The sequence below is a fragment of the Echeneis naucrates genome, chromosome 3 (genome assembly GCF_900963305.1).
Source record: "Echeneis naucrates chromosome 3, fEcheNa1.1, whole genome shotgun sequence".
Lineage (NCBI taxonomy): Eukaryota > Metazoa > Chordata > Actinopteri > Carangiformes > Echeneidae > Echeneis > Echeneis naucrates.
The window spans coordinates 2583019-2608425 of record NC_042513.1 but is presented as its reverse complement, the minus strand read 5'-3'; the positions used below and the strand labels follow the sequence as shown (position 1 = coordinate 2608425).

General features: G+C 40.3%; 2 protein-coding genes across 2 annotated transcripts; both read left to right on the top strand.

Annotated features, from left to right (window-relative positions):
• Positions 1-659: 659 nt before the first annotated feature.
• Positions 660-3820, top strand: LOC115041503 (dynein regulatory complex subunit 4-like). The gene is made up of 11 exons (XM_029498976.1): positions 660-733; positions 931-1026; positions 1392-1589; positions 1885-2085; positions 2199-2253; positions 2344-2546; positions 2721-2876; positions 2978-3058; positions 3209-3418; positions 3532-3597; positions 3697-3820. Exons 1-11 carry the CDS (start codon positions 731-733, stop codon positions 3736-3738), a joined length of 1311 nt encoding a protein of 436 aa, XP_029354836.1. The 5' UTR covers positions 660-730; the 3' UTR covers positions 3739-3820.
• Positions 3821-6008: 2188 nt separating this feature from the next.
• On the top strand, positions 6009-21090 carry LOC115041142 (stereocilin). Its single transcript, XM_029498457.1, has 27 exons — positions 6009-6164; positions 7722-8583; positions 9115-9139; positions 9219-9804; positions 9967-10857; positions 10933-10995; positions 11099-11224; positions 11467-11618; positions 11698-11884; positions 12238-12353; positions 12629-12761; positions 12905-13087; positions 13374-13550; positions 14959-15017; positions 15165-15288; positions 15444-15526; positions 15606-15741; positions 16170-16372; positions 17215-17305; positions 17383-17554; positions 17723-17892; positions 18377-18532; positions 18635-18777; positions 19043-19191; positions 19435-19532; positions 20650-20797; positions 20994-21090. The coding sequence occupies exons 1-27, from the start codon at positions 6009-6011 to the stop codon at positions 21080-21082; spliced, it is 5478 nt and encodes a 1825-aa protein (XP_029354317.1). The 3' UTR covers positions 21083-21090.
• The last annotated feature ends 4317 nt before the right edge of the window (positions 21091-25407 follow it).

Genomic DNA, 25407 nt, shown 5'->3' with positions numbered 1-25407 from the left:
ATATCTGAGGGCCTATGAAGTCATCAATATATAAAAGAGGAAAAACTATTATCTTCTTTTCCTATAGAAATCAATTTAGCTGTTTTTTGTTTTATAGAATACAATAACCTCTTTGTAACTCCGTATTATATTTGAAATGTGAAGGTGATTTTCAGAAAAAATTGTTTAAACTGTCAGAGGCAACGAAAAAAAAAAACAAAACTTTTTTTTGTCTCCATTTCTGAGTAGTAAACATGGTAATTTGTAAAACACTGTTAGTGGGCAGAGAGCTGTTATGTCGAATGTTTATTAATATGCAGAGGCTGTCAACTATTTGAATTCCTCTTGTGAAGACATGTATTTGTACAATTTATCTGGCTTAATGTTCATGCATTAGCCTCCACTCACCGATACTGATAGAGGTTAGAGCAGTTTCCATTCTGTTCACGGCCGCATTATTAGACACATTTATATTTTGTTGACACAGTCATATTGATATGGCGCTGTCCACGGAGTTAAGCTCAATTTTATAGTAATTATCTAATAAATAATGACTATAATTTATTTATTTAAAAATAAATCGACATTGTTACCGTCCACCATATTGGATTTCAAAGCCCGGTTGCCATAGCGACGCGTGATCGACTTGTGAAACATTTCTAACAGTGCGAACAGCTCGAGCTCCCCTGAACGACCGGAACACCGGAAACAGCGGAGACCACGTCTCCGTTTAATCTGCACTCTACACACCATGGTGAGCGAAGCTTTATGGAAATATAAAGAAACATTTTAAACTTTCTCAACCACTGTGACCTCGTCCGCGCGGTTACTATGGTGGTAGAGGTTGTTAGCTAACATGAGCTGCTCACTAGTGGACTGTAGATTTGGTGTTTTGCTGCCAGCTGTTTCAGCCTTGCACTTTTTCTATGCTTTTGATTTGACTTTGACCAGCCGCCCAAAAACAAAGGCGCGGGGAAAAGACCCGCAAAGACCAGGACGCCCACGCTGATCGACGGCCTCACCAAGGATGAGATGTCCAAGGAGCAGGTCAGGGCTGAAATGTCCAGTGTGTGGAGTCATGTTTGAATGTTTTATGTCAGGAGGAAAGAGATTTTTCCTAAATGTTCGTAGTGCACTTTCACAGAACTGGAGACCCCCAAAAGAAAGGTTTCACAATAATCCGAATCTGAAAAGACCAAGATGTCCTTTCAAGGTTTTTGGCCAAGTCAATACAATCTCCACACAACACCCTTTCACGCTGTAATAAAAATATGTAATATTTAATGGTATAATTGTCCAGTGTCTAATCTCAATGAACTAGTGGATTGCCTATTTAAGATCTAAATGAAGCAGCACACTAAAGTATCTTGCTGTTGTCTTGCCATATTGAAATACATTTCTGTGTGTTTCAGCTTGAAGAGCATATTGTGCGCCTTCGAGAGGAGTTGGATAGAGAGAGAGAGGAGAGAAACTACTTTCAGAAGGAGAGGGACATCATCCACACTTATTGGGAAATCACAGACAGGCAACTAGAGGAGGTTAAGGCTGAACTTCAAAACCTAGAGAAGGACATAGAGATGGATGAGGGGCGCCATCAAATAGAAATCAAGGTGACGGTAATATAGAGAAGATAAAATCAAAATATACTGTGACTACACAATAAAATTTCACCCAAATTGAGGTTTTTATTTGAGTCCAGAACATGCTGATAAACAGAACAGTTTTTAAATGCATTTTAAAGTATTAGCACAATTATGCAATTCTTTTAAAATGCACAGTTCTTCCTTTGTAGTTATTCATGTTTTGGCACATTAGTCTAAAATATTGTTTGTTTTTACCGATAAAGACTGAATTTAAGGCTGAATTATTTCCAACATTCATTGAACATTTTTTCCTCCCCACTAGGTATATAAGCAGAAGATGAAACACCTTCTGTGTGAACACCAGAACACAATCACTGAGTTGAAAGCAGAAAGCTTTGTCTCCACAGAGGTGCTGCAAAATGAGCAAGAACAATTAGAGAATGAGCTACATAAGGGGATGAGGGCCATCATGGTGGAAACGCAGCAACTTGACAATGAAAATCTCTTCAAAGAGCTTGAAATGGTTTGTTGGTTCCAACAGAGATCTTTGGATTCCTGGTTTCTATTTTTCATGATACATATTAACAAGATGACTTAATTTCTTTTCAAACACTAGTTTAATTGTTATCTCAATAGAAACACAACAAAGAAATGACTCAAGCGAGGATCATGTGGGAGAAGCACATTACTGGTAAATAATTTATCTCAACTTGGGTTGAATTCAATGCCCTGTGCTGTCATAGTCTGATTCAGAAATATAATTGTGTCGCTATTGAAATAGAAAGTAAATCTGAGTATGAGGACAAGATGAAGATGCAGCAGCAAAAGCTGGACAACATGAGGAAAAAGAAGACCAGTGAAAGAGAGGATCAGTGGAATTGGTATATTGCTGGACTTATAGAGGACCACAACAGACTTTTCAAGAAGACTGATGAAATTCTTTCACTCATACAACAGGATATAGATAATATCAGATTATTCAAGGTATTTTTTGCAACCATTGTCATTGTCACACATTATTTTGACAGCTCATAATTATTTTCATTGTCAACAAGTCTTGATTATTTTTACAATTCTCCCAAAATCTTATGAATGACTCAAAATTGTTGAAAGTACATTTTCTGCTATTTTTTCCCCTTTTCTGGACCTTTTTTGTAGATGGACATACATGTTCTTGAGGGGAAAGTGGAGAAAAAGCATGAAAACTGGAAGCAGCTTTTGAAGGAAAACAAGAGTCTCACTGGGTGTCTCTTGACAATCAATGAGAAAATTGCCGAAAAGGAGAAAAAAATGAAATACTACACAATGAGAGAGGTTGTTTTTGTTTTTTTTTGAAAAAACTGTTTACAGTTTCAACTTCTGCACTTATATTTTTTGATATCCGTTTCTTAGTTTTATTTATCACTTCATGATAGGATACAAGTGGAAAGGTAAAAAACAAGAAGCTGAACGATCTAACATTGGAACATAAGGACCTGGAACAGAAATTCGACAAGGTATATGTTTAAAATTTAATTTAAAGTAAAGCAATGCATCATGCTGCTTAAATGGTAGCATTATTCATATACACTTTGGATTTCAGCCTAATGCTTTGGGTGCCTTTGGGTACTTTGTTAAAAGATTTTACGCTTCTGTCTATGTTGTAGCTTCAACTCGAGAATGATGAGCAGTACAAGAAATCACTTCAGAGGATTGAGAAGGTGCAGCACAAAGCAGACCTGCAGACCATGCAGCTAGAAAGCAAAGTGAAAGCCCTGACAGACACTCTGGATAAGACGCAGGCTCAGCTCCACTTGGTGCTATCCGCCTCGAATATGGACCAAATGGCCCTTGGTGGGATTACAAAAAAAACAGAGGTACTTTTTGTTTCCCTCCTGTGTAGTCTGATACATTTTGGATTGCTGATGTTCTGTGTTTTATGCATGTTGCCATGCTCTCTGAATACACAACAGCTACATTTTCCTTGCAGGAAAAACTGGAATCCTACAACAACTCCATCAAAGACTTTCAATTTAAAAAATCTCTGATCTCAAAGGTTAGTGATTAAATTTTTGCCTTTATTTGATGAATGATCACAGATAAACTACTATGTGTTGAAATCCATCTTTATGTGAAACAATTGTGTGTCTGACAGAATAAGGAGCTGCTGCTAAGCTATGGCACAAAACATAGCTGATGTTTCCTGTGGAGATGCCTTGAGCCTTCCAGAGCGGTCTTGCTAGGAAAAGACTGTGACACATCTTTAATCTGGCTCTGCCTTAAAGGGAAGCGATATTGTACAATTTACAGCAAATCTTCCCTTGTGTCTGTTTGATCTAATTTGTGTAAGTGTTTGATTGCTCTCTTTATACCTTTGTGGGCTAATTATTTCACTACAAACATATATGTTATAAAATGTGTTTTACTTCACTTTCATACACTTTTTAATTTTAGGGCATAATGGTATTTATGTAGTGGAAGAGCTATCAAAAACTCAGATGTAGGTCAATTTGTTAACACTTTGATTTGCCTTTGTAGGAAATTTTAAGTAAATCTGTTAAATAATATGAACTACATAAAGTACAAATCAGTGGTTCCCAACAACAACAAAAGTATTAAGGGTTGGAAGATAAAAAACTAGTGATGCACCAATACCACCAATACCACCAGTGTACGAGTACTTGCATTTGAATATTCACCGATACCGATACCGAGTACTTACACAATTACACATACAATTACTTTGAATTTAAATTTTTTTCCCCACAGATATCGTCTGTTATTTGAACAAATTTCCTCAGTATGATTTTCTTGTACATGTGTGACTGTACAACAGTGAAACATTGGCACTTTTATAAACATGGCACTGCCACACATACTGTTAGATTTCAGTAAAATCTTGTCATATACTGAGTACTGACATTTAACAAACATGGCACTGCCACACTGCCAACATGTTTAATTAAGTTGCTTGTGTTGTAAGCGGTAAATTTTGTCCCTCCTCTCTCGAGTTTTGCTGGACGTAATTTGCATTCTGGGCAGCACAGCAGTATAGTGGTTCGTGCTGTTGCCCCACAATAAGAAGGTTGTGGGTTCGGTTCCTGGCCTGGGGCCTTGCTGTGTGGAGTTTGCATGTTGTCCCTCCTACCCTGCACTTGCTTTGCTCAAGTATGCCCATGACTCAGAAACAGAAAAGCAGTAGAAGATGAATCGATGGATAATTTGCATTCTGCTTTGTTTTTTGTCGTTCTCATTCACCTGAAAATAGTTCACTGCTGACATGACTCCTCGCTTCTCGCCTTGCAGTCAAGTGCTGTAAACCACGCACTGCAGTAAAGTAGTATCTGTGGTAATACCGGTATCGGTGCATCACTATAAAAAACCAAAACACTTCAAAGGAAAGTGTCAAGAGAAAAATTTTCAATGCACAAGTGAGTGTTTGCCCATTAAATAAAAAAAAAAAGACAATTGAACTACTGAGTTTGTTCACTTGTCCAAACAAGTGCCATGAGAACATTTTATTTGGACTTTGAGTTCTTGGGGTTTAGATGTTGACAGCTAGCCATTCAAAGCTTTTCAAATAGACCATGACTTGGAAAAAAGTTAGGACCCACTGGTCTAAATTAGTAATAATAATAAGTAATGAATTAAAGAAATTCAGATCATAGCTCATCTAAAAGCCACAGAACAGATCTTGAATGCAGTGCTTGTATTGGAGAGGTGATGGATTCCTGTTCAAACAACGTACCGTATATTGTTCTTTGACTGTCATTTTTATTCAACGCTCATTTCACTATTCCTATCTATCTATAAAATATACTTGAGAGAAACAAAGGTGAAGAGCTACTTAATTAACAATGACCTAACTACTCTGAAAATAAGTCACAGCAACAGTTTCAATACGTACAAAGCTTCTCTCTTTCTTTGTTGAGGCAAGTCATAGTTCAGTATCAGCTGAGTATCAGCTATTTTAACTGCTTGTTGAAATATGATGATCTCATAGCTGTTAACAATTAAGTTAAGATAAGGTTAATATTACAGTCATGTTTTGCTAACAAACATGTCTCTAATAATATGACCTTAAAAATAAAACCTAATTTTAAAAATATCACCAAATCAAGGCAAAAACCAAGTCACTATTTACAAAATGTGTAATATCTAAGCTATTATATTTCTATTGGAAAATTGGGACAAAAGTTGGCCTCAAACCAAGTATTCCAATCTGAACAGCTTGTATCAGTGGCTGAATCCCCACTGACACAACTGAGTTTCCAGCAGAGAGAAGAACAATTGTATGGGGTGGATTCAGTTTCTCATTAAATATTCCTGTGGTGAATCGAGCCCTGCCACACTGAGTGATCGCTGCTCCCTGGGGAATCAATAATACAGTAGGAAGTTATTGTCCCCCTTGCAGACCGCAGTATCATACAGCTAAAGCAAGTGGAGGCAGGAGGTGGTCCTTTTCAAATGGGCATCTTGGGTTTCAAGGCCTGCAGACAGGGGTCTAAGTGGGGAGCCTTCTGCTTTGCCATGCACGGGGTTCAAGTGGGAGTCTACGTGATGGACGTATACATGTATCTAAACTGTGACAGCCCACACAGTCCTGTGGACCAGGCTGTGTCAGTAAGGCTACACCACACCAAACCCAGAGCTGCAAGATGAGTCCCAGCTGAAAGACAGCTCAATGGAGAATTAGTCAGTGGGAGACATTAGGCAGCCAGAGAATTGGATAGATCAGTGGTGTGATTCACATGATCCAGATTTTCATCCTGTTTGGGCACCTAGCTGAGTGCCGTGTCCTGCCTGTAACCTCATGAAAGTTCAAAACAATGAAAATAAATAACATAATAATATTCACTTAAAGTCTAAATGACTGATTATGTTTTTTGTTTGCTTGTTTTTTTGTTTGACAGGGCACTTTGCCTTTTTCTGTGCATTGTCAACCATATAATAGGACAACAAGAAAACTCATGAAACATGATGCCAAGAAACAACCTAAGCCCTGGAGACGAAACAAGGACATGTGCCAATCAGCTAAGACAACAGAGTGAGAGCTAGATCGCATGGATGGGAGGGGTGCACAGGGAAAGTGACAGGTAGAGAAAGTCAGAGTGATGGTCAAACGGTGAGTTGCACTCAGAAGGAAACAGCTGTGTTGACAGAACTAAGTCAGCGTTGTTGGCAGGTGGTTTAGAGTGTACTTAACAGGATGAATGGATTATATCAGCTGGTGAGTGCAGAAAAGTTTTTTCCTAGAATTTCATTATTGTGAGTAATCACTGCTGTTTAAAATAGCTAGTTTCTACCCATTTCAGTCGCTCTGCTCTCCATCCGTCTTAGGTCTCTTTGGAACTCTTAGAACTGTGTGTTTAACTTTTTTTATGAATATCGTCACTACATTTCTTTGGTCACTTACCTAGGCATCACATTTGGATTGACCTTGAATAGTTGAAGAAGTTTATAGGCTTTATTAGTTAATTACATTACCGATACTAGTTTTAGTCATGCATTGAAAGTGGTAAGGCGATGTGGCATCCAGTCATTAAGGTTTAATGTTCTCTCTCCACTGAGATACTTGACGCCTTGAATCCATCGCATTACAAAAAAAAAAAACAAAAACCCAACTGCGTCCATTTTAAAGGTGGGTTTCGTTACTCCAATAGAGAAAGCAGAATCCCAAAGATGTGGCACCACTGTATCACTGTTCAGGCTGGCAGTAGATGAAGAGAGCCAAGAAAGGGCCAGGGATGGCAACTTTTAGATTCACAACCATCATAGTTTGTACTGTTTTACTGGGCCAAGGATCTCCTGAGAAGACGGGTAGGTGTGCGAAAGATGTAAGAACATATAACAAATGTATGTTTACATTGGAATGTACATTACATGATAGCAACTCTCATTGTCTGTAACTGGATACTTTCAGAAGGTGATAAAGTGAACCAGAGAGATGACATTCTAAAGGAAATCATTTCAAAATGGAGTAAAGGACCTGGTTGGATTCCTGAAAAAGCTCAGCCAGAAATAAGCAAGGAGCAGTCATTACAGCCTTGGGTGAGGAATATCATGGGGAGCCTGAAAACACTTGGACTTCTTCCAAACAAGAGCTTGCCTTCACTAAGCAAGCCAATCAACAGGCATAGACTCTCTGGATTCCTCTACAATATTTCCCTTTACCTCCAGGAGATAGGTGCTGAGCTGGAGGAGGTGCCGGCAGAACCACAACAGGAGCAGTTGTGGGAGAAGGTGCTACGTTTCTTCCTTCAGTCTGAGGGAAGTGCTGCTCTGAACCAGTGGAATGGCCGGGTGCCACCCCGGCCCAGTGTCAAAGTGCAGGACTGGTTTTTGTCCCTAAGGGGCAGTCGTCACTGGGACTGGCTCCTGGGATTGCTGGACAGCCTCATTACTATATCGGAGCATCAGCCCCTCAGGCCCTTCCTGACCTTCCTGTCTCAGAACTGGAGGACATTGAGTGCTGTGCTGGAGGCTGCTCTCCAGGCTCTGGTCAGTGGCACCTATGGCCAGGCCAGTGCAGGTCTGCAGGGCTTCATCTGTGCTCTGAAGGGACGTCATGACTGTGCCTTCAGTGTTAGCTGGCTTCAGCACTTGCTGCGTTTCATAGAGATGCGCAACTGGAAGCCCGTTGTTAGTTTACACCCAGCAGGAGACAGAGCTGAGCACAGCAAGGGCCGTTTGAAGCCTTTCAGCTTGTCTCCTGAAGCCACAAGGCAGGACGGGTTGTCCAGAAATGCATCTCTAGAATATGTAATGTTCACTGAAGATGATCCAAACTCCATGCAACGTTTGCTCTGGCAGGCATTATCACGTTCAGGTGGAGGAGAACGAGGAGGCCACCTGGCACAGGAAAATCTAGCTCTAGTGCAAAGTTTGGATGGCCTGAGGAGGCGCCTCCTGCACAGGGTGGGTAGTTCTGTTTATGGTAACCTGAGGGAGAAAGTGTCAAGACTTACCATGGCACTGCTTGACGATGTTAGCACCCTGGTGGACATGCCACAGCCCGACACTGAGGGGCGGTGCTCCGTGGGTGAGTTTGCGGCACATTTTGACAGTTGGCTACTTTTACAGAACCTATCAGTACTGTCTTATTTTGATTACATACAATCTTATCATTGCATTATGAGGTAATTAAGGATGCACTCACACTCGACTATGTGAACAGCGATTATGCTACTAGTTTTTATAATGATACCGTCAAAACATTTTAAATACACATTTGCTAGCAGTCTTATATTATTTTTAGATTATATTCAATTTAATTTCTCCACCAAATGTTCTTAAATTTGAAGGGTTTGGCCCTGATTTCACTTGACATCTATTGAGGAGAATACGACAGTAACACTGCTTTAAAATCTTTATAATCATCCCAGTCCCTGAAAACACCTTTTGTTAGCTTGACTGATCTCTTTATGCTTTCATTGATGTCAGTAACTTTATATCTCAGGCATTGTTAACTGAGCTGTGCTGTCAGGCCTAGTTGTGTACTACAGGAGCTTTTATCCACCATTCATAAATTTTGATTTTTAATTAATATATTCTTTTATATGTCTTTTTGAAGGTGACCTGAGACAGCTGATTATATGGTAAGATATTTTAGGAATAAAGCTCATTGCATTTTACATATATGGCTAATAATTCTATTGTCTGTCCGTGCATATCTAGGGGGATAAGGCATAATGTAACATGGAACACTCAGGCTTTGGGTGTGAGTTCCCAGGGTTTACCAAGCTCACTTCCATTCCTGTCTTGCCCTTCGACTGAGGAAGATGGAAAAAGATCCCAACAACCACCAGCCCAGCCGTCTCCTAAAGTCTCATCTTTTTCAAATGCAATGTCCAACAAAAAACGCCCTCACGGACTCTATACTCCACCTCATGGCTCCCATTTCAACCAGCCAGAAAGAGGGAGAGTCAGAGAGATTACTGACCAGATTAAAGAGATGGAGTACCCTTTCTCTTCAGAAATCCTGGAGGCAGCCTGTAACGAGTCGATCCCGGGATTGACAGGTGTCTCCAACTTCACCGTCTTCCTCTACTGTAAACTGTTCAAAGGGGAGAATGGCTCGGTGGATCCTGCAGTGACTCAGGTGGGGCTTGACCTGCACATGACATGTTCTGATGCAGCTTGGTACTTGTCTGCTGCGGAAGAGGATTTCCCTTGGGTCCACATCTGCAGTGAGTTCTTTGTCCATGAATTCAACAACACTGTGTGTGCCAACTCTTCATTCTGGCTGCAGAGAGCACATCAGGTAATGCATCACTTTTTTTTTTTAATGAGAGAGGATTTTACTCCTTTTATAAGAAAATTTACCGAAACATCTGTGACATGCTATTTGTATGTGTGTTGCTTGTTTTTTATCTCACAATTCATTTAACCTCATGTGAACTCATCCCTATTTTACTATTTGCAGGCTGCAGTGACAAAGGACTACCATTTTATAAATCAGACAAGCATAGACGACTTGTGTGTGCAGCTTTCGGGTGAGGTGTTAGGAAATCCAGGACTTGATGAGAACTGCCTGGCTCAGTTGGGCAGCAGGTCACTCAGTGCCCAGTCTTTCAGACACTGCTTCCTGCCAAACAACTCTGTCCTTATCTCAGCTTTGTGCGGCAGAGAGCGCACTAACCCACTCCAGTCCTTGCCAGATGGCAGCTGGGCTACAGCATACTGCTCCAAAATACAAAATTTTTCCCATGCGGACAATATTGAGGAGTCTTGCCAATACAGGGACTGGGCTGTGCATCACTTTACCAACACTACCCTCCTGGAGCTCTGTGGGCAGACACACGGGCTGAGAGAGTACCTCTGTCTAAACACCACTCTCTATAGTCAGCTACTAAGATTAGCGCCTCATGAGTTTGCTGTCTTGTGCGCTGATCTCCAGGCAGAGCTGGAGGACAGGAAGTGCTTCCTGCAGAGGTTTTTTGACATGCTCCCAGCACCGTATAAATTTGACACATCACAGCTGTGTGTTGACCCGGCCCCATTGCTGGTTGACTTCCTTTACAAGCTGAGTGTCTGTGAGATCGAGGGAGGAGAGCGTGAAGGGTTTTTAGTGGCGCTGGGATACGTGCTGCGAGTGCTGGACTTCATGGTGGGCCTTTCTTCAGGTCTTGATGAGGGGGAAAGAGAAGCAAGGCAAGGTCTGAGTCAGGCCATCCTTCTCTCTAGTCTCCTTGACAACACATCCTGGGGCTCACTGCAGCCAGAGGCCTTCATGAGCGTCCTTCACACTCTGGGGGTCTTCCTGCGCAGAGAGCAGAATGCCACTGTGAAAGAGGACCTGCTGAACTGCTACAGTGTAAGATAGCTGACAGACACACACACATACACACACACAACTTGAAAAATGAATAACTTTCTGCTGTCACATCAGCCTGTCTTGTGGGACCTTATTCAGCGAGGCGATAATTCATCTGCTCTCAGGGTTCTGCTGCAGGTACTGGTCTGTGTAGCAACATTCACATTTATCATTACACAACATATCACATCACCTCACCTCACTGAACTTTATTTTTACTTTAATGGCTCAATTTCACCAGGAGTACCTCCAGATGCCCAGAGACAGCATTCGCACTCTCGTGATGTCTGCTGAGAAAGATGCAGTTAAGAGATTTCTCTCTCATATGCATCAAAGTTGGGACCAACTGCAGGTTGAAACCAGTCAGGTTTGTTCTAAAACCCCACAAGGAACTATTTGAAGTAGAGGAACTATTTGTGATACTTTTCCTTAAGCCAACTGTACATACCTTATTAATTTATGATTACTGTACAAGTCTATTTTGTTGCACTTTTTCGTCCAGGTTTGAGTTATCTATTTTATTTTATGTCAATTTAAAAGATCCAAACTGAATACACACCAGTTACTTTCCTGCTTTGTTGTTTTCTCTTACAGGCTTCTCAAAAAGAGCTGCAGGCCATGGAAACAATGACTGCTGCTTTTATTCACAAGTTCCCCCGAGTGACACCAGAACTGTTTGTGGACCTGTCTCAGTTCATACCCTTCATGTCTGTCTCTGACATCATGAACTTCCCTGCCTCCCTGATGGTCAATGACAGTGTGTGAGTTACTCACCCAAGAAACATTTACTTTGATATAACTTCCTGTCCTGTTTGTAAATTCTTCTGCGTGGCTTTTTAGATTGACGGCCATCCGTGATCACAGCTCGGGGATGAAGTCGCTGCAGAAAAAGGCCTTTGTAAAACGACTCTTGCAGTCTAATGTTGTGGGTGATGTCCCTACATGGCCTCCTTACTTTGTCAGTTCCATCCTGCCACTTTTGCCTTATCTCCCAGTCAGCTGTTTTCAGCAGTTGACATCACAACAGGTCAGACGCCATTTCTTTTCATGCCTACTGTATCACCTTCTCAGATAATTTTCTATGTTGCTTTTTATGTGAATAGATGACAAGCTAAAATATAAAAAAAAGAAGTGAAAATAAAATAAAAGATTAGAAATATGATTTCCTTACAGAGTAAATTCTTTTATTACTTTAAAAATATGTATAAATCATACACAATGAACGTAGTTGCAAAATCTCAACTCAATCAAACTATTATGGGAGATTTTTATTAAAAATACTCCCCCACTGTCCTCCTTACTTTACATGGTGTGTTTTTTGTAATCTGCCACCTTTCATAATATAGTTGGTGAGCATAGTATATTTGTGGCCTCTTACAGCTTGCTCCTTTGGTAGAATTGCTGGCCAACGGGAGTCTGGATGGTGTAAGGGGACGCCACGTGCTCCGGACCCTGTTGAACAAAAAGAAGAATCTGACTAGTGATGACATACTGAGGTGGGACATATGTGTATAAACATAAAGTGTCTACTTGCAAAGCTGTTGGTCCACTGCATTAACAGCGGCAAAAACTCCACAGGGATAAACAGACATTCTGTCCTGTATTGGGTGTTGTCATATATTTGGCCATAAATTAGACTCTAATTAGTCTTGAAAACTTGGAATGAGACAAGCTGGTTAACATTGATGAGTTGTGTCAGTTTTGTGGAGTATTAATATGCGGCGCTGTTCATCTAGTGGTAAGAAAGAAGAAAGGATCTTGTCTCTTGTAGGTTAGGAGCCCTTGCATGTTACCTGGACCCTGTAGAACTGGGATCATATGTGCAAGACTTGGCTGTGTCCTCTCTCCTCTGGCAGCAGCTGGCTCAGTGCATGTCTGAGGGGTTCATCAGTGCTGATGGCAGGGTGAGGGGGTCATGTTCTTTCTCATGTCTACTCTATTTACATAAAGTCTTCTTTGGAACATTATTGTCCTTCAGCTATTGTTCTGTTTTGTGTGTTGTTCTCCACAATCTTACCAACTCTGTCTCATTGTGTTGCATGCACAGTTGGCATCTTGGCTGATACCAGCAGTTCAGACCCTGAATGTCAGCAGCATGGCTCTTCCAGAGCTGTCTGCTCTCAGTGGTCTGCTACCCCAGTTAGGAGAGTCCTTCCTCTTGTCTCTCCCCTCACAACAGCTGTTGGAAATCCTGTCACAGCCAGTCTTACACAGATATTCCCCAGCACAGGTCAGCAGGGAATTTATTTTTCTTCTCACATGCTGCTTCTTTCATTCTTATCATAGGAAACATTGTTAAATGTTCCACCATGTATTAGAGATTGCTAGGTTCGCTGGTCCATTTCCTTTCTGATTATTCCTTATACCCATTTCATAAATTATTTAATACTTTCTTCAGGCATTTCAAATGTTATCCAAGATTTCAAAGGACACTAATGTAAGTAGACATTTCCAAAAAATGTTTGCAGAACGTTAACCCGCTCCACACTAACCAATTTGTTTCATGCTCCTGCCAGCTCACTGTGGAAAAGCTGTGCAGACTGAAGACGTTGTACTCCGGTCTGTCCTCCGCTGTGCTGAGAGACCTCCAGTGGTCTGAGATCAGTGAAACTTCCCACTGTCAGTGCTGGAAAACATTGCTAACTGAGCTGAAGCCTGGCCATAGAGCCATGCTGTATAATGTGATGCAGGAGGTAACAGTCATTTCTGTCTGAAGAAGTTCATTTATCACTTTTTCTTATCTTTTCATCCCTCCTTATTATTTGCTGAAACTCCTACATTAGTTTATATTTACTGAAGGACAGTGGAGGTGGGACGGTTTTGACAATTATAGAATTTATCATCTCTTATAAGATTATTCCACAAGCCTTTTGGATGGTATTGCATTAAAACAAAATAAACAAAAAACAAAGTGCCCTCAGTAACAGTTACCTGACTAACTTGGTACTAGAGTTTTCAGGAGTTAATTTATTCAAAAAGTGTGAAACCTATTTCCCAAAAGCTTTTCAGGTCTAAATTTTTTGTGTTTTTGGTTGCATTTTAACAGGATTTATTCAGAAATGTGCAGAACATCAACCAGCATATAAACTGCCTTTTACCATTTGTCCCTCTGAGGAAGCTGATGGAGACGACAAATAGAGAAACAATTATGAGAGCTACCAGCATGTTTGGAGGCATACAATGGTCAACCCAGCAGGTGCGGATTTTACCTCAGTCTACTTTTGTGTGCTGTTTTTCACTGCAGTGATATGACAACAGAAGGTTACAAATTCTTCAAAGAGGAGAACATAACAAGCGTCAGATATTCACTCTCCTTATAGTGACTCATTGGATATGCTTCATGTGAGCCTTTCAGGCTATTAATACTCAATACACATCAGTCACTATCAAGCTAATTAGTTTGGATGTAGTACAATGGTGTAGAGGAGTGTAGCATTAATTAATTATGGCTACCTTAAAGGGATTTTGTCACAGCCAAGCTTGCATTAGTTTGTTTTCATCACCTGTTCTCAGCTTCTCATTCCAACAAGACCAATTGAAAATGAGGAAGATTAGCCTTTTCAGTTGAATTTCATTACAACTACACATAAAAACAAAACTACACTGATTGACAAATTATATCAAAACTGGTTCCACTGTATATTTTCAAGACAATATACTCAGTGAAGTCGTGTCTTATGGATGAGTTACCATCAGCACTTTATTCCACATCCAGCTAGCTTTTTTAAAAACAAACAAACAAACAAACAAAAAAAAAAAACATTCAAGTTTTTCAAGAGATCACTAAAGCAGCTGCTGTTACTGTTGTCAACCCAACGACAATCCATAATGTGTTCAAATTGGAAAGGGTTCATCCTTTGTCACACATGAAAGTTTGAGCCTATGTTAGCAGTGAAAGATGGCTATAGTCATCAAAAACATGTGAACAACATGATATATCTTCTGTACTGACATTTAACCCAAACTCTTAAAAGCTTTAAACAGGCAGCAACTCAGCTTCTTCAGAATAGTATATGTATGTAAGTATTGGTTTGGTTTAGGATAAAATGTGATTATAAACCACAGTCAACATGTTGATCATGACTCTTCATTCCTGTACAGGCTCAGCTTCTCTTTAAAAAAGTCTATGAATTCAAAAACATTACCAGCCAGTCGGTGAGGTGAGTTGGACCTATGGGACCAGAACATACATGCACATGAATCTAATTAATAAGTAATTTTTCTTGGAAAATAAAAACAAATGGATGAAACCCCAGTTATTCACAAATTAACATTTTTTGAAATGGTAACCTTTCTTTCACATGTAGGGATCTGGGCCATGTTGCTAGTGGGATGAGCTGTGACCTTTTGAGGCTTTGGAGCAATGAGACGGATTTTGAAGAGTTGCTTCAGTTTGTCAGTGAGTTGCCTGGAGACATTAGATCTGCTCTGGTGAGGAATTAATTTCCCCTCAGACTATGTGGGTCTCTGATTTGCAGCCATAATCATTGGACAGATTTTTAATATGCACTACATCAATAGTGCCATAACAAACTAAAGAAAATGTAGTACTAACAAGTTCCTATATGTTTTGGCTGTATTACCAGCGGAAATGTATCGTGGAGGAAATGAGGAAACAGCCAGAGATGGACCTCAGTGTTTTGAGCTCTGGATTTGCTGTGACATTACCGTAAGTCTCTCCTTGTTAAACATGTATTTTAATGTGTCAGATGTTTAAATGATTTCCCCTTTGCTTTGCTCTTTTCCAGAGTGACGATGATAGAGACTCTCTCTAATGCATCCTTCAGAGCCATTTTGGATCACATCCAGACACACTTTGTTGGTTTCCTCAGACTGCCACATTACAAGCAGACAAATTTAGCCGAGAAGGCTGTAACTGAGCTGGTAAAACACCATCTATTTAGGTAGAAAAGTGTGATTAGAAGTTGCTGTGTGAAATTTCTAAGCATCATAGATCAAACAGAAATCTAAAATTAACCTCAGAGCTATTCAAATGATAAACCATAACCATGAGACCTCAGAGTAAAGAGGAACTGTGGTGTACTATTTCTAGTTAAATTAAATCAGGGCTTGTATTAGTAATGGTGAGTCATTTATTTGATTTATATTAAAACATTAATGGGACAGAAAGAAGTTTGTTTGTTTTTGCTCGAGAAGCCTAAACCAACACATTTTGGGATGGAAACAGATGGCGAGTAAGAGATACAGACCACAGCCTTCTTTATCCCCATAACAGTTTTTCACAGAAATGAAGTCATATCAGTGTGAAATTCTTGTAATCCAGTCTGCTGTGTGCATGTGGTGCTCTGCAGGGCTCTTCTCAAACTGAGGACGAGATTGATGGCACCACTCTGGACATCCTGGGGCCTTTACTGCCTTTCTTAGACCGGGAGAGTTTGGCTCAGGTGGATAGGAAAGCTCTTGCTCTGCGGCTGGAAGAGATAAGAGGGTTCTGTTTTCCTAAAGAGGCTCTGAGGGATATTGCTGCCCTTCTTACTCAGAAAGACTTGCTCGGGTAAATGACCACATTTGTTAGGGAAGACATTAGACTACTCCTGTTTATGCACCTTGATCAACAATATGCCACAAGGTTCTTACCTTCAAGAATATTGACACAAATTGATTGAAATATATAACATAAGTATTTTCTATAATGTATTTGCAATTACTTTTTTAGAAAACAGTAAATTGGCTATACACTTTCTACCAAAGGCAAATAAAAAAAGGAACAAACAAAACAGTGATGTAGGAAAACACATTGCAAGCAAAAGACATGAAATGCATATTCCTGTGATGTTTCATTGCTCTATAATGGCTTACCATGTGATAAAAACTGTTGATTTTAAAATATCTTGAATTCCAGGAAATTTCCATGAACCCTTGTTAGAATTTCAAACAACATGCATATTCAAGCTTAAGATAATTGGAATCTTTTAAAAGTAATTGGCTATAAAACAAATAAACAGATTACATAGTATAATTTAGTGAAAGTTAAACTTTTAGCTTGATGATGGTACTGTAGTAGATGAAACACTGAAATGTCCCAGATTGCTTGGGATTCATCCATGGAGGACTGTCAATGTCGATCAAATGGCAACCACTTTCGTAAGTCTGGTCCAAAATGATATTGGACAGATACCAAAAATTCACACATAAATGTATTTAATCTATAGAAATTTGCCAAGTTTGCAGTCCTAAACAAACATTTTATTAAATAATAAAATGAAGACAAGAGACTAGGATTGCTTGTAGTTAGTTGGAGACACATTCTCACAGGTGAGGAGGGGGCCTGTGCTTGGAGTTCGACAATGGTTAACTAAAACAGCAGTAGTGGTAAAATGTGTATTTGTTTGGCAGGGAACCTTCAAGATGGCAAGTTGGGGATGTTGAACATTTGGGCAGGCTGGTCTTTTCTCTCACAATGAAGCAGATTAACACCATCCCAATGGTAAGCAACAAAAACAATGGACTTAAACAGTTTTTCAAAAATATATGCTGACAATATCATGTGTTCTTCCCATGCAGACAGTCTTAAATGAAGACACAGTTGAGCAGATCCTGGTGGCTCAAAGGCGCTGGGAGGACAGTGAGATGGGTGGAATGTGTATCAGTCAGTGTATGGACCAGCATTATCAGAGGCAACAGACTCAGAGTCTCATTCAAGGGATCGTCAAAGCACGGGGCAGGAAGAGGAAAGGTTCAATAAACATTTCCCCAAACTTCTATTGCTGTTGTTATATTGTATCTAATCAATTTTATCCACAGATTGAGGAATGTTAATAGTTGAGCCCTCCATATGGTGTTTAAATGTTTATTTGGATTTCTTTGTGGAAGTTTTTGAATTCAAACGCGTCTCTTTGAGTAGTGCCAGTTCCAAGCTGTGCAGACATCAGAGGCACATTTCCCTCAGCTTGGTCATCGGCTCAGCTCAGCCGTATGTCACAGGAGCAGCTGAAACAGTGTGTAGAAGTTTTTGGCCAGGATGCTTCATTGAGCTCTGAGCAACGCCACACACTGTGGATGAAACTCAGGCAGGTCAGTATGAGCTGCTGCAAAAGCAGTTTCATGAGTCTCCGTTTTGGATTTTTTTTTTACATTAAATTTATTTTCACTTTCAAAGTGTCCACAAAAATTATTCTTGATGAATGCAACATGTTCTGTCAATGTATGCATCACCCTTCAGATTGTTTAAATTTGACCTGTGCTGAAGCATTTCTATTCACCATCCAGTTAGGATTTCATTCCCATAAAGCTACACAAGAACACAAATAAGCAAATAAGCATCCCTAAAAATAAAATTTAATCAAAAAGTGACTGCTGGCAAGTGACGGTTCCTGTTTATTTTCAGCAAATATACAGATATTGGCTTATGGAATCTAAATTTGAAGATAAATGCAAAGAAAACCAAGAACATGCAATTGAATCCTTGCTAGTAGTTTTTAACTCTGAGACAAAATGACAACATGAGGGGTTCAATATCATTATGATCTGTGGTTGTTCAATGTTCTGGTTCCTGCAGTCCTTCAGTCCGGTGAGACACCTGAAGGCAGATCAGGTGCTGGCTCTGGGCTCAGTGGTAACTGAGATGGGAGAGAGAGAGCTGCAGGACTTAGATATCACCGACCTGGGTGTGTTGGCACATGTGGGGACACTTACAGACTGGAGCCCTAAAAAGGTGAACTTTAGCATTTTATTATTCTGATATAAGACTGCACAATAAAATGACAGGTACTCCACTTGAATACTCTTGGATCAATATTACTGTTTGACATTTCAGATGAGAGCAGTGATTTTGGGTGTGATGCGGAAGAGCAAACTGAAAATGGAGCAGCTGTCAGTTGTAGAACTGGCTGCGTTTGGCCATCTGATCTGTGGTCTGTATCCTTCAGAGATCAAGAGACTCAACCCATATAATCTCAGGTCAGCCAAATGTATTATTATCCATACACCACCATTAATGTGATACTTTTATAATAAATAAAATAAGGTATGACACTCAGGCTGTTTCAGTTTTGCAAAGCAACCATAAACAATGATTTATTCATTACAAATGGGCTTGCTTGTTGCTTCAGAGAGCCAACTGATATCACATGCACTTGACAACATGTGTAGAAACACAGCACAATCCACAAGAAAAGACTGTCAGTGGGGGATAAAGTCCAGAATCATTTTCCTCCACCTGCAGTATGGCTGTTGTTTACCTCCGGGAGATGTCCTTGCCGTGCACAGAACAGCAGATGGAAGCGCTGACAAGCTGTTTGTCCAGTTCAGAGGCCTTTGGTCCAGTCAATGCATGGGGACCGGAGGTTTTCACTGAAATAGGGACATTGGCAGGTACAGGAACAATATAATATCCTTGGAGGCATACACGTTTTTGCCATCAAGTTTTTTTTTTATTGCTTTTCTTTCAAAGCATGAGTTGGAAAAGAGAAAAATTATTGCTTTTGGGTGGATTGGTATAATTGAAAATATCCCTGAGGATACAGACTGAAAGCAAAGTTTATTTTTAAAATGTTTCCTCTGATTTGATAGAAGAAACACTAATTATCTGACAACAGTGTTTGTTTCTCCGTCCAGTGGGCCTTCCAGATATGGTGCTTTCAGCTCTGGTACAAGAACAAATGGAGGGAATCACCCCTGAAGCCATCGCCCTGATGTCACCAAAGAAACTGGCTGTAAGTTTCAGCTGGGATTTTAGGGTTACCTCTAACAGATACATGTACTGTAACTATAAGCAGTACAAATGGAAGATTTGACTAAATAGTTTGCTTTTTGAATATTATACTTATAATAGTATACTATTATACTCCAAAAAAACAATCATTGTAAATTGTATCCTCTCATTAAGTGTAAAAGAGAGGAAATATTGTGTCTTATTCCCTGCAGACATTTTGAGAAAGGTTGTTGCCTCAGAAAAGGTTTGTTTAGCAATTCTCTAATTTTGTGCAAATGCTGAGAATCATATATTTAAATCTTGAATTCAAAATGAAATCTTCAGTTTTATTCCCTGTTGTGCATTTTCAGGATGTTTAATTGAAAAATTTGTTTGTCTGCATGTTTAGTAAATTCTTAATGCTTTAATATGTTAATATTTTACTCAAATACAAATACCCATAGTAAAAATCCAGAATCTATAAATTTTTTACATGTAAAGTTTCACTACTGGGCACAAAATCTCATTAATAGAAAATTCAATGTATGTGCAGTCAAAGTGTGAAGTTTCACATCATACTTCTTAGGCTGCATACATGATAACAAACTAGTTGTCAAACTCTGCACATAGAACACTGAAAACTCAACATCCAAGCTGTTAACAATGAGAAAAACAGGTTTAGAAATAAGTCTTCAGTCAAACTGGGTCTCACAGACGACAGTTTCAATCATGGTGTCATAATACATCTGCATTTCTAATAAAATGGAGAACTTCGGTGACCTGGAAATATGGAAAATTTGCTTCTACTGTGGGTTGGATATGAAACAGGAAAACATGTGGTCTTATTAGGAATGTAGCAAGAGACACTATCATCACTGTTGGATAGAATGAATTGTGGATACAGACACATGTAACCAAAAGAAGAAGCATGCAGTAATGGACACAGAATAGATATGAATAGTGAACCACTCTCATCCCCTTTAGTTGTGTTACTGAATTTATGTGATGTGGTTTGTCACTTATTAATTTCTTTAATTTCCATATTTAAAATCAAAAGTTATGTCAAAAGGTTTGAGAAGGGTGTTGCCTCGTCACCCTGTGTGCTTCCTACAGGTGTTAATGTGTTGAATGACTGACAGGTGGTATTCAGTGCAGTCCAGCTGTCGTGGCTGACTGCAGAGCAGGCGTGGGCTTTCACAGAGAAACAGTGGACAGAGCTGGACACCGAGCAGAGACATGCAGTTGGACTGGCTCGATATGAAGGCGACGTCCTGCTGGAGCTGAGAGGTGTGACCTCAGAAAAATAATTTTATTTGAATAATGTCGCTGTGAGTCTATGGATGCTACTTTATCTCTTTGAGAACTTATTTGTGGACCAATGCACTTTTTATTACAATATTACTTGTCTGTACTGAACAACCAATATGATTTTTATGCTGTGTTTATTGGGTGATGATAACACTCTGTTCCTCTGGCTCCACAGGGAAAAACATGGCTCCAGCAGCCCTGAACACACACAGCCTCGCTTTCTGCTCACTAGCTCTGTGCCTTTTGTTGCAGCAATTAATCTGAAATGCTGGAAGAAATGTAATTATCTCTCGACCTCTCTTGGTATCTTATTTGCACTTCAAATAAATATTTTGAATTGGTCTATTCCTTATGTGTGCTGGTCATGTAATGTTATATAAGTCCGTGTGTGCAGCTGCACTATGTATAATAGCATTTGGATGCCTGCATGGAAATAATTAATGTTCATTTGGCAAAATGTACAGGCTGTATTAAGTTGTAATTGTAATTATTTGTTATTGCACCCAAGACACCCAAGTGGACACTGAGTTCTGCGACATGTGGCACATTTCAGAATGATAACGGCACAAATCTCATGAGAGGAAAATTTCAAAAATTTCAACTTGTGACTGTATTTTAGTACAAAAATGCTTCAGATTTGCTTTATAAATCATTGTCTAGTAGAATACCTGTCTCCCTGTTAGTATATTTTCCTGTATGTGTCTATTTATTTCAAACCGGCTTCTTTAAACTTTGACAATTTCTCATGACAATTTACTTAATTGCAAATTTAATGAATTCAACCCACTGAAATATGCTGCCAGCTAAGGGAGGCCCTGCAGTATTAGTGTAGTTTGTGTTCCTGCCCTTTACAGGAGACCTGTGCCAAACTCAACTTTTAACTATAGTCTTATTAACTAAAGCCGTTATAATACTCACACGTGTAAGAGTTGTGTTAAATGACCTAATCATAAATGGTCTGATACAAGTAAAAAGTGGGACCTGACAGTATTTTTACAGCATAGGGATAAGCTATCAGCTGGTCAGCGTTATTGATGGAGCACACAAGTGCAGTCCTGTGTGCATGTGTGTGTATTAATGCTTGCATGGAAATATATATCTTTTAAAGTATAACCCGTTCCCCAAGACAGCAAATGATCACAGGTTGAACACTTTGACCATAGAAGCTGAACTCAGGATTCAAAAATATGCCGAGGGTCAATTATTAGTCATGGACTATTACTAACTACACACACACACACACACACACACTAATTTAACACACTTGCAACGGACAGCCACCTCATACGAGAATCAGAATTCACAATGTTTGTCAGGAGGAGGGCCCAAAACTGTGTATAAAACGGGTCGCTGAAATTGGATGGTAAATGTTACATAATGAGTACAATCTAGAGGTATGACATCAAATTATACCACTCAAGTAACTAACAACCGACATGGAAAGAAAATCTATCGGTCTAGCTCGCGGTCATTATAACAGAAAAAAGTAGAAACTACACGCTGTGCTCAGGAAACGGAGGTATAGGAACATAAAAAACTGAAGTTTGTTCGTTGCATAGTGCAGGTAGCCGCGAGTAACTACTTTTTTTGCCATACTGCTTGACTGTTTTTTTAAATGCAACACCTCCCTACAGCCCTGCCCTTCGCATCGGGCCGAATAACTGCCCTTTTCCATGATATAAGTCTGCTCCACGCCTGCTGTGGGCTATTGCTTAAAAAACACAAACAAAAAACGAGAATAACGCAATAAATCAACACCCACAACGCACGGATGCTGACACTCCCCTCAGTCTTTGCTCCTGAGACCATCAGCAGTCAAACTGACAGGACCCACAGGTCTCATTTAGTGCCACGGGCTATAAGCACAGAGGCCACTACTTCTACAGAAGTAATGGCCTCTGTGCATAGCACGAGGCACTATTTATTCTTCGCCCATACTTATTATTCTTCATAATATTATTATTATTCCGCCTGATTTTCGGCACTTAATGCGGGTCGTACCGCTGGATGAACCCCAACAATATATATATCAAAACGTGCGGCTCGATCGGGAATAGCGTGCTAAGTTCTGGGTAGTCGATATTCCGATTTTTCCCAAAGTTATTCCCAAAAAACCAGCCGAAATTTTCCATAGAGAATGCATGGGAGCCGACGAAAAATCGCCTCAAAAATTCACCTTTTTTCTCAGTCGCATAGCTCAGTCATACATGCACCTACAAGTGTCATTCAAACTTTAAAACGGAGGAAATCTTGTGCTGTTTCCAGAACATCAAACCGTGTTCTCCTAAATGGTACGGTTTTCGAACTATGACCTCTCAAAGGAGCAGTCCGATTCACTTTTTCCTCAAAGTTAGAGTGTAACCGCTCGTTAAGTAGAGTGAGAGCACTGTGAAAAACTAACCGACATTTTCGTGTTTAACTCGAGCTCACAGCCAAACCGTGAAAGGGAGACAAATTATTTTTTGGCAAAACGTAGACACAGGCCTTGGGATTCAGAAAATCTAAGTTTGAGAACTCTACTCCTCACCAAATTTAAACTGGAGGGCTCAGAGCATCAGCAACACCTGGTTTTGGCCCAATTGACTGTAATGCAAATCAAGGTTTTCCGAAACACAATTTCACTCTGTCTTTGCACTGTCCCTACACGCTCATTTTAAGGAGTTTTCCTTTCAAATAAGACTGCCAGAATCCCCACACTCTTCTGTCTCTCACGGTGTTTTCGCTTTTCGGACCGGAGCTACGGTTTGCTTGCAATTCGAAGTAGTTCGGGACGTGGTCAAAAGCCACTTTTCGGAGAGTTTTCGGGAGAGTCTGAGCTCTGACCCGAACGAATTCTCAAATCACCGTGACGACCGCATCTCTCTCAGCTCAGGTCTGTGGATCAAACCCACCCCACTTTGGAGCCTCACTGCTTCGTCATGCTTTGTCACAGAAACTCTGTTCAAAGTTTAAAAAGGTCAGAAGACTTTGACCTCTGTTTGTGACGAAAGGCTTTATGATAGCTCCTACGCTTCCTACGCAATCACAGATCAATTGTCAGGCTGGTCTCATCTCACTCTGTCTGTGGCCTATGGCCATCACTTTGAATTATGTCTTCTCAAAGACACACACAGAGATATAGAGATGTAGACACAGATAGATATCCAGACGCACTCACACATGTACACAGATGCAAACAGAGACAGATATACAGACGCACTCACACATATACACAGACATACAAAAGAGACAGATATACAGATGCACTCACACTTCACACAGACATCCACAGAGACAGATATACAGATCAGGTCTGTGGATCAAACCCACCCCATTTTGGAGCCTCACTGCTTCGTCATACTTTGTCACAGAAACGCCGTTCAAAGTTTAAACGGGTCAGAAGACCTTAAACTCTGTTTGTGACGACAGGCTTTATGATAGCTCCTACGCTTACTACGCAATCACAGATCAATTGTCACGCTGGTCTCATCTCACTCTGTCTGTGGCCTATGGCCATAACTTTGAATGATTTCTTCTCAGAGACACACACAGAGATATAGAGATGTACACACAGACAGATATACAGACGCACACAGAGACAGATATCCAGACGCACTCACTTATATACACAGACGCAATCACACATATACACAGACAGAAATAGAGGCAGATATAGACACGCACTCAGACATATACACAGACATGATCAGGGACAACTATACAGACGTACTCACACATTTACACAGACATACACAGAGACAGATATGGACACGCACTCACACATATACACAGACATGATCAGGGACAACTATACAGACGTACTCACACATTTACACAGACATACACAGAGACAGATATCCGGACGCACTTGCACATATACAGAGACACAAATAGACGCAGATATAGACACGCACTCACACATATACACAGACATACAAAGAGACACATATACAGACACACTCATTGTCAAAAGCCACGGGAGAGTCTGAGCTCTGACCTGAGCGAATTCTCAAATCACCGTGAGGACCGCAGCTCTCTCAGCTCAGCTCTATGTGAAGCTGTTGCTGTGGATCAAACCCACCTCACTTTGGAGCCTCAATGCTTCGTCATGCTTTGTCACAGAAAGTCCGTTCAAAGTTTAAAAAGGTCACGAGACTTTGACCTCTGTTTGTGACGACAGGCTTTATGATAGCTCCTACGCTTCCTCCACAATCACAGATCAATTGTCATGCTGGTCTCATCTCACTCTGTCTGTGGGCTATGGCCATCACTTTGAATGATTTCTTCTCAGAGACAGACACAGAAATATAGAGATGCAGACACAGACAGATATACAGACGCACACAGAGACAAATATCCAGACACACTCACACATATAAACAGACGCAAAATAGAGACAAATATCCAGACACACTTACACATATACACAGACACAAATAGAGACAGATATAGACACGCACTCACACATTTACACAGACATACACAGAGACAGATATACAGACGCACTCATTGAATCGAGCTCAATCGGTTCTCCGAGCGGAAATTTCAGCAGGAAGGCTTTCGTCAGCATGACGGTACGCGGGTTTCTCGTCCAGTCGAGAGGCAACAGG

What these genes read in the sequence shown, in the direction of transcription:
- LOC115041503 (XM_029498976.1), top strand. An exon ending in TCTTCAAAGAGCTTGAAATG is followed by an intron (nt 2,086 to 2,198) that starts GTTTGTTGGTTC and finishes TTATCTCAATAG; the next exon opens with AAACACAACAAAGAAATGAC. An exon ending in AAAAATCTCTGATCTCAAAG is followed by an intron (nt 3,598 to 3,696) that starts GTTAGTGATTAA and finishes TGTGTCTGACAG; the next exon opens with AATAAGGAGCTGCTGCTAAG.
- LOC115041142 (XM_029498457.1), top strand. Translation starts at nt 6,009, where the DNA reads ATGGGCATCTTGGGTTTCAAGGCCTGCAGACAGGGGTCTAAGTGGGGA. An exon ending in TCATCAGTGCTGATGGCAGG is followed by an intron (nt 12,762 to 12,904) that starts GTGAGGGGGTCA and finishes TTGCATGCACAG; the next exon opens with TTGGCATCTTGGCTGATACC. An exon ending in TGTCACCAAAGAAACTGGCT is followed by an intron (nt 19,533 to 20,649) that starts GTAAGTTTCAGC and finishes AATGACTGACAG; the next exon opens with GTGGTATTCAGTGCAGTCCA.